The 7,403-nt window shown below is 65.8% G+C and overlaps 2 protein-coding genes across 2 annotated transcripts in view; one reads left to right on the top strand and one right to left on the bottom strand.

The window, feature by feature from the left end:
- Window positions 1-3,265, bottom strand: part of F751_2399 (30S ribosomal protein S9) — a gene marked incomplete at both ends in the record, with an annotated part of 7,104 nt that extends 3,839 nt beyond the window's left edge. The window contains 10 exons of the mRNA XM_011399268.1: window positions 105-212; window positions 372-499; window positions 911-998; window positions 1,175-1,285; window positions 1,449-1,608; window positions 1,773-2,050; window positions 2,175-2,411; window positions 2,623-2,767; window positions 2,958-3,017; window positions 3,126-3,265. Of these exons, the coding sequence (XP_011397570.1) occupies window positions 105-212; window positions 372-499; window positions 911-998; window positions 1,175-1,285; window positions 1,449-1,608; window positions 1,773-2,050; window positions 2,175-2,411; window positions 2,623-2,767; window positions 2,958-3,017; window positions 3,126-3,265 (1,455 nt within the window). The remainder of the gene's footprint in view (window positions 1-104; window positions 213-371; window positions 500-910; window positions 999-1,174; window positions 1,286-1,448; window positions 1,609-1,772; window positions 2,051-2,174; window positions 2,412-2,622; window positions 2,768-2,957; window positions 3,018-3,125) is intronic.
- A 393-nt stretch (window positions 3,266-3,658) lies between these two features.
- The window catches only part of F751_2398 (Vacuolar protein sorting-associated protein 16-like protein), a gene marked incomplete at both ends in the record, with an annotated part of 6,560 nt that continues 2,815 nt past the window's right edge, over window positions 3,659-7,403 (top strand). The window contains 10 exons of the mRNA XM_011399267.1: window positions 3,659-3,774; window positions 3,946-4,156; window positions 4,454-4,799; window positions 5,077-5,237; window positions 5,394-5,715; window positions 5,963-6,185; window positions 6,423-6,562; window positions 6,740-6,840; window positions 6,973-7,083; window positions 7,311-7,370. Coding sequence (XP_011397569.1) covers window positions 3,659-3,774; window positions 3,946-4,156; window positions 4,454-4,799; window positions 5,077-5,237; window positions 5,394-5,715; window positions 5,963-6,185; window positions 6,423-6,562; window positions 6,740-6,840; window positions 6,973-7,083; window positions 7,311-7,370 — 1,791 coding nt within the window. The remainder of the gene's footprint in view (window positions 3,775-3,945; window positions 4,157-4,453; window positions 4,800-5,076; window positions 5,238-5,393; window positions 5,716-5,962; window positions 6,186-6,422; window positions 6,563-6,739; window positions 6,841-6,972; window positions 7,084-7,310; window positions 7,371-7,403) is intronic.

Genomic DNA, 7,403 nt, shown 5'->3' with positions numbered 1-7,403 from the left:
TCTCACACGGAGTGTCATAGAAAGTGATACCAAGGTGGCGGCGTGCCTGATTGCAACGCAAGCAGAGTGGGAGCCACCCGCTCGCACGGGATGCGCCGACCCACCTCAAAGTAGCTGCCCATGGCGGCAAACGCCCCCGCGGTGGCGATGGTCATGGTGGGCTCCCGGCCCCGCAGCCCAGGCATGATGCTGGACCTGCGCTGCCGCCTCAACTGACAGGGGAGGGAGGCGTGGATGTGCGGCTGGGTGAGCGTCGGGACATGCAGGTCACCAGTCTGGTACGCATCCTGCTGGCCTTCAGTACAAGGGACACTGGGGCGGTCAGATGCCAGCCATGGCCCCTTCGCATCCCAAGCCTCCTCGTTCCTCACCTTGAAGGCTTGCCTCCTCGTGTCCGGGGAAGATTCGCGCTCCGATGCCTGCTGTGAGCCAGCCACGACGCCCACGAGGGCTGGATGGATGGCCGGCGGCTCTGCCCAACAGGCGCTGTCTATGCTAGCTGCTGCAGGGTGAGTGTGAAGGGGGGAGGTGTCAATTTTAGGATTTCCACGCCTGGAGAGCATCTTGCATCACTGATCATCCAAGTCCCATCATGGACTCGCATGCCCTGCGCTCATTCAGGTCCCACATGCTGCAGAGGCTCCATCACGCTTCCTGCCACTCAAACATGCCTGCGGGCGGACCAGGCTCTGCATGGCTGGGTCGCAGCCTACTCAGCCTCAACCGGGCCCTGACCTCCTCGAAGCTGAGCTCTTCTGCTCATGGGACGGGGGTGCTGTGTGTGAATCTTGTCGTCACCGGGATGCAGATTTACACACAGGATTGAAAAGCAGGGCAGGGGGGCAACTCGCACCAGGAGAGCAGGAACACACTAGGGCCCTGAGATCTCCTTCTTTCCTTCCTCACGCACCGCCATCAGGGCCCCGCAGCAGCTGCGTGTCGCAGGCCAGCACCTCCTCCGGCCTCGCGCCCTGCGCCCTGCCCCGCTCCAGGTTTTGCTGCAGGTGGGGTGGGGGTTGGGTGCGGCGATCGATTGGGGGGCACGCCCGGTGTTTCTGGAGAGCTTTGCTGCGTATGGCCGACCCAGGCTGCCCCGGCTCGCCAGAGGATCGTCAGCATGAGTGAGCACCAGCGCAACGATCTGTACACCCACTGGTCATCGCGAGGCACGGACCTTGTGCAGGCGCAGGGGGTCCGAGGCTCCAGGCGCGGCGATGCTGGAGGTAGACGGGTGCAGGCCAGCCTCGGCACCCCGCTTTCCTTCCAGGTGATCCCGCAGCGTTCCCTGGCATGGGCCGGGTGGCAGGTCGTCACACACATTGCACACCATACAGCACAGGACCGAGACCTCTCTCCGTGACAGAGGACGTGGCTCGGCCGCATGCCATGCCATCCATGTCCAGAAACCAATGCCCTTTGTTGGACACCACAACTCTACCACCCCCCACCTGCTGGACCCCCAGCAGCCGCTGCCGGTCCTGCGCCTGGCTGGCTTCAAGCTCGGGGTCGGCGAAGACCTCCAGGGCGGGGGCGGGCTCCGTTGCCGCGCTGCCGTCCTGCTCCAGACGCTGCCCCACCCAGGGCAGAGCGGCCTGGGTGTTTTCCTTCCTGCCCACCTCGGCGGGGGTCAGGCGGGTCCAGGTCGGAGTCGAGCCACTCCTGCGCACGGGGGTATCCGGGAGGACTTTCTTTTTGCCTCGCGCATGTGCGCGGGCTGCACGCGGGCATCTGTAGCCATCCAGGCTCCCCCCACCTCACATCTCCCGCCTCACCGGGCCGTCAGGGAGGGGCCTGGGCAGGCCGGCGCTCCCGGCTCATCGGCGAGGACGCTGAGGGGCGCAGCACCGGCCGCCGGCCCGCCACGGACCTGACCAGCTGCCGCCGCTGCCGCCCTGCCCAGGGGCGCAAAGGCCGGCCTGCCTCCCGGTGGCCTAGCGCCCCCAAGGGCGCCGACTGCCTGGCCGAAGCGGCGGGCAGGTGCGGCGGCGCCGGTCTCTACGGGGCCGAGGGCCGTGGCGGAGGCCGCCGCATCCCGCTGGATCCTTCGTGCCTGCGATGCGGTGAGGGGTCCAGGTGGTGTCAGGTGGGGTGTCCGCAAACCCAGCGCATGTCCTGCTGGGCACCCATCAGCAGCTCAGAAAACCTCCACACGGCCCCCCGAGGTGGAGCCTCACCCCGTACCACCCTGCACCCACCATCCTGTACTGGAACTCGGTGTGCTTGGCCTTCAGCCGCTCCAGTGGGGCTGCGTGTAGGTCGATGCCACGCAGGTACGCGGCGTCAGCGCGGCCAAAGGCGCCCCGAAGCTCCAGGCAGGTGGCGTGGGCGATGTGGAAGAGTGCGTGCCCCTGCCCGATGTCGTTCTGTGCCAGGAAGGAGAAGACGTCCTCCGGCTCCGCCAGGCAGTCCGCCTTGTATTGTTTTTGGTGGGGGAGGAATGGAAGAGTGAGCTGCAGGATGCAGAAACAACAGTGCTATCGTGTGGGGAGCTCGGCACAGAGTTGCCATGGGCGCCAGAGAAATGGCATGGGACCTGTGATTCTCTTCCGTAACAGAAGAGCTTCCCCCTCCACACACACACTGCGCAGACATTCGCACGCAGGCCACCACATGCCCCCTCACGTATAGGATCCAGATGCGGAGGAAGCGTGGATCGTTGCGGTACCGCTCGTCGGATTGTAAGGTCGAGGTGCAGCGCTCCAGCAGTGGGATCAGCTCCGCCTTGTGACCGCCAGCGGTATAAGTCTCCCGTGTCCAGTCGATGAACCTGCGACGGCATGTCATCAGTCAGTCTCAGCCAGAGGCCAAAACACGAGGGCAAGGCTTACCTTGTAGCCCTGACAAACCTTGCACACACATCTGGACCTCTTCCAAGTCACACAGTAAGAGTGAGCCCTGCCTCAGAGGCTCCAGTGGATCAGTATACTCCCCTAGCCAGCGGCGTCAACTCGGCCTACCTTTGCCACGCTGCCAGAGGATCGTCGCTCTCGTCATCTGCAATCGCCTGCCAGAACTGCCTGCATGGGGGGTGAGACAATTCAAGGACCAAAGCACTCACAGGCTGTTCTCTCTGCGATGTCCGAGCTCACTCCAGGAAAAAAAGACATCTTAATCGAGCATTGTACCTCTTGACAGCGTCCAAGTTGGCGGATCGGAGCTCCTCGGTGTTGTCTTTCAGGCCTGCCCCCTTCCGCCCCTGTCGCAAGGGCTGGAAATTCTCCTTCGAGAGCTCCCAATCGGGCTGCTCCACATCGGGATCCGTCATAGCGCCAGCAGTAGATGAGGTGGTGGTGGGTTGTGAAGATGCAGGGGCTGGTCGACAGGGCAATGATGTGCTCCGATGGGGCGCGACAGCTTTCCCGGGTTTGAGCAGGGTGCGCAGCACGCGCGCCACACCGGCGCGATGCTGGATCACTTGGGGAATGTCTGATGGCTTCCGATGCGGCCGGTGCATGCAATTGGAGGGCATCCTACAGTATGAAAACACTGATTGCTCCCCCCGGATACCGTCTTGGCTCCAGATCGCCACTGGGCTCTGGCTTTGGGCCCTCGAGCCAGCCCCCGACCGACTAAAAACTGCGCAGACTCTTACCAACCACAGTCCTTACCTCTCGGATCAGGATCCGAGGTGCCTAGTAAAACCTATGCCACCCGTCTGATGGAGCTGCTGGATTCTGGCCTGAGCCAGGAGGACTGGCAAGTCCTGGGCTCGGAATTCTACTCCCTGCGCTCCCTTTACTCCCTGGAGTGGGACAAGGACCTTGCCCTTACACGGTGACAAGCGGGCTGTGTTGGGTGAAGGGTGGGGTCATGGCGGATTACTCTGTCCGAGCCAGTTTTCTGTCGTGATTGGCCAGGCAAACATTATGGAAGTGGGGGTGGCCATCTCCCAGGTTCTCAACCCCCAGAGCAACCTTCACATGCCCTTACAACCCCTGCCCGCAGCGTCTTCACCGGTCAGCATGGCGGCCCCATGGCAACGGTGTGGGACGAGGCCCAGGTCCGGCTGTACATAGGGTCAGCGTCCCGCCCAGACATCCACATCTACTCTGCGGCCGGGCGCCAGCTGGGGCTGGTGCTGTGGGAGAGGGGCAGCGTCCTGGCGGCGGGCTGGAGCAGCGCCGAGGAGCTGCTGGTGGTGGAGGAGGAGGGCACGGTGCGTGGGCAGGAGAGGGTTGCTTGTGTGATATTAGGGGCGGGCAGGGGTGCCTTTAAGCGTTGCATGGAGTGGGTTTGGGAGGACCAAGCGAGGCAGGTGAGGCAGCATCACGGCAGTATTCACAGGCATGACGTGCCGTGGATCTGCGGTGGCCCTGCAGCCTGGCCCCGGTCACGCTGAGCTCCCTCACAGCTGCCCTTCCTCCTACATTGCGCGGGACACGAATCTCGTGCCTAATCTTCCCCTCCCCTAGAAAGAAAGGAAGGAGTTAAGACCTCAAATCCCTCTGCTCAGGTGCACCGGTATGACGTGCGCGGCCAGGAATCGGCCCCGCCCTTCTCCCTGGGCAAGGAGGCGGAGGAGGAGGGCCTGCAGCTGGCCCGGGTCTTCCCCGCCGGCGTGGTCGGCCTCACCCGGCGCGGCGCGCTGTGGATTGTGCCGACGCTGGACCGGCCCAGGCAGCTGCGCCTGCCCCTGCCCGCTGGAGCCAACGCGCCCGGCGACGACGGCGGCGGCCCCCACGCCGTCGGGGTCCGGGCCCTGGCGGTCCTCCCCACCCCCGCAGGGCAGCCGGTGCCCTCGATGCCCGAGGTCGTGGTCGCCCTGTATCAAACCCTGGTGCTTGTGGACGGCAGTAGGGGTGTGCCGCGCGCCAGCGCCCCCACCCCCGGCCCCGTGCTGCATCTGGAGGCCTCGCTGGATGGCATGCACGTCGCCGCATTCTGCGAGGACGGCAGCATCCGCGTCTGGGCCGCAGGTGTGTGTGTGTGTGCGTGCGTGTGGTTGATTGCGGTGGGAGCAGCGGCTTCTCGTGCTGGAGATTTGATTGTGATCTGGAGGAAGGGTTCTCTCTGCGTCGCAGCATGGCCCATACAGTCCAATTCCCCTCCCCCTTCCCCATCTCTCAACGAATGTAGAGCACCTGGACGTGGTCACATCGCTTGCCCTGGCCGACACGGCGTCCAGCCTGTCCGAGGACCTGGGCATGGAGACGCCGCCCGACGCCCTCCCCGATGCGCTGGCATGGGCGGGCTCGCGCGCCCTGGTGCTGAGCTGGGAGGGCGTGGGCCTGCTGCTTGTGGGCCTGGGCGGCGCGGCACGCTGGCGCGCGCACCCCCCCGGCGCCGGGCCGCGCCCCGCTCTCTCCCCCGAGCCCGACGGCCTGCGCCTGGCCGGCAGCGCCGCACACTGGCTGCTGCGCGCCGTGCCGCCCGCGCAGCGTTCGGTGCTGGAGATGGGGTCGCTGGAGCCGGGGGCCCTGCTCTTCGATGCGCGGCGACTGTACGAGGCCGGCGACGCGCGGGCGACCGCGGAGCTGCTGGAACTGGTGCGCGCGGGGACGCTGCCGGCCGCCGTGGCTGCCTGCCTGGCGGCCGCCGCCGCCGAGCTGGACCCCGCGCGCCAGGAGGCCCTGCTCCGCGCCGCCTGCTATGGCCGCGCTTTCCTGGGGATCGACCCCGCGCTGCCCAACGCGGCCGACGTGCCGGGGCTGGGGCGGCGCGACGCGCTGGAGGTCGCACGCAGTCTCCGAGTCCTCAACGCCCTGCACGACCCGGGTGGGTTGGGGAGAAAGAGAGGAGGGAAAGGAAGGGGGGGAAGGGAATCAACAGAGGCTTCAAGGCAAACGGCGCAAAGGCCTTGCGGTGCATGGCGGCGGGGGGGCAGCTTGAGGGCAGTGCATGCCACCATCTGTCGCAGTCGCCGGCCATGAATGATTGGAGCCCATGCTCGTGTATCTCATGTCCCCTCCTCATAACCCTCGTGCAACCCATGCCCAACCTCCCCTTCAATCCCACATCCCAGAGGTGGGCATCCCAATCACCATGGAGCAGCTGGAGGCGGAGGGGTGGGAACCCCTGGTCCGCCGCCTGGTCCGCCGCCGGCACTACCACCTGGCGCTGAGCGTGGCTCGTGCGCAAGGCCTGCCGGGGGAGGCCGTGCTCAGCGCCTGGGCCTGCGACAAGGTCACCGCCTGCGGGGGTTTGCTGGGCGACGCCGAGCTCCTCGCCGCCCTCAAGGCGCGCTTGTTGAAGAGTGGGAACGTGGAGGAAGGGGGGCCGGGCCTTTGCTTTGTGCACTGCAGCTCAAGGGGCAGGCGATGGGAGGGTCCTGGGGGTCATGTGATGTACTTTGGACTGACAATGAACTTGTCCTGTGCAGCAACCTGTTCAGCCTGGCTGAAGTGGCATTTCTCTGCAGCAACCCCAGAGCATGCAACGTCAAACCGCCCCATTACGCCCACATTCCATGCCCCACCACAGAGCAAGCTGGACGGCGCGGGCGGGGTGGAGTGGGCAAACATCGCCTCCCACGCTGCGGGGCAGGGCCGGCCCAAGCTGGCGGCGCTCCTGCTGGACATGGAGCACCGGGCCCACCAGCAAGTGCCCCTCCTGCTTGAGCTGGGTGCGGAGACGGGAAAAGGGAGGGGTCCAGCACAGGGCGCGTCGTGTGCTGCTGCAGCGCGTCGGCCTGTTTGCGGATCGGCGGCGTGTGATTTATTCATCCGAACCCCAATCTCGGCGTAGTCTCCGGAGCCCCTCACATGTGCTCCCGGGCCCCCCCATCCCTCCCTCGGCGCAGGCGAGACGGAGGCTGCGCTGGGCAAGGCCGAGACCTCGCTGGACGCTGACCTGATGCTGGACGCCTGCAGCGCGCTGTGGGCAGATGTGCAGCGTGCCCTGGTGAGGCGAGGGGGCTGTGTTTGAATCGCTGTGGGGAGAGCTGGAGTCTTGGGTCGGGCTTGAGTCACCTGCTCGCACCCACACCTGCCAGTACGAAGTTTCGAACCAAGCACTCATGTATCCGCGGCGCAGGCCACGGCGCCCACCCCGCAGCAGAGCGTGGCCGCCGGCCAGCGGTTCTGGACGGCCATGACCAGGCACCCCCTGGCGTGCGCGGTCTTCCTCCGCTACTCCGCCAAGCAGGTGGGTGCGACGGAGGGGAGGCGCTCTGATTGTGAGGGTGCCGATTCATCGGCTGTGTCCAAAGGCATGAGATCATTGACACTGGGACCCAGTCACTTTGTTTCAGACTGGATTTCGACCCTGCGCCCACTCACAAGCCTGCAGCACCTGGACCTCCAGGCTGTCCACCTCCCACCTCCTCAACCCCATCCCACGGACCCTGCACACACCCACATTCCCCCTCACAGGACCCGCTGGTGGTCACAGACGTGTATGAGCACACCGGCCACCCTGAGCGAGCGGCAGAGGTCCACCTGGACGCTGCAATGGCGGCTGCCAAG

Source organism: Auxenochlorella protothecoides (genome assembly GCF_000733215.1).
Source record: "Auxenochlorella protothecoides strain 0710 unplaced genomic scaffold scaffold22, whole genome shotgun sequence".
NCBI classification, from domain to species: domain Eukaryota; kingdom Viridiplantae; phylum Chlorophyta; class Trebouxiophyceae; order Chlorellales; family Chlorellaceae; genus Auxenochlorella; species Auxenochlorella protothecoides.
The sequence above is the reverse complement of the archived record's forward strand: the minus strand, read 5'-3'. Positions and strand labels throughout refer to the sequence as shown.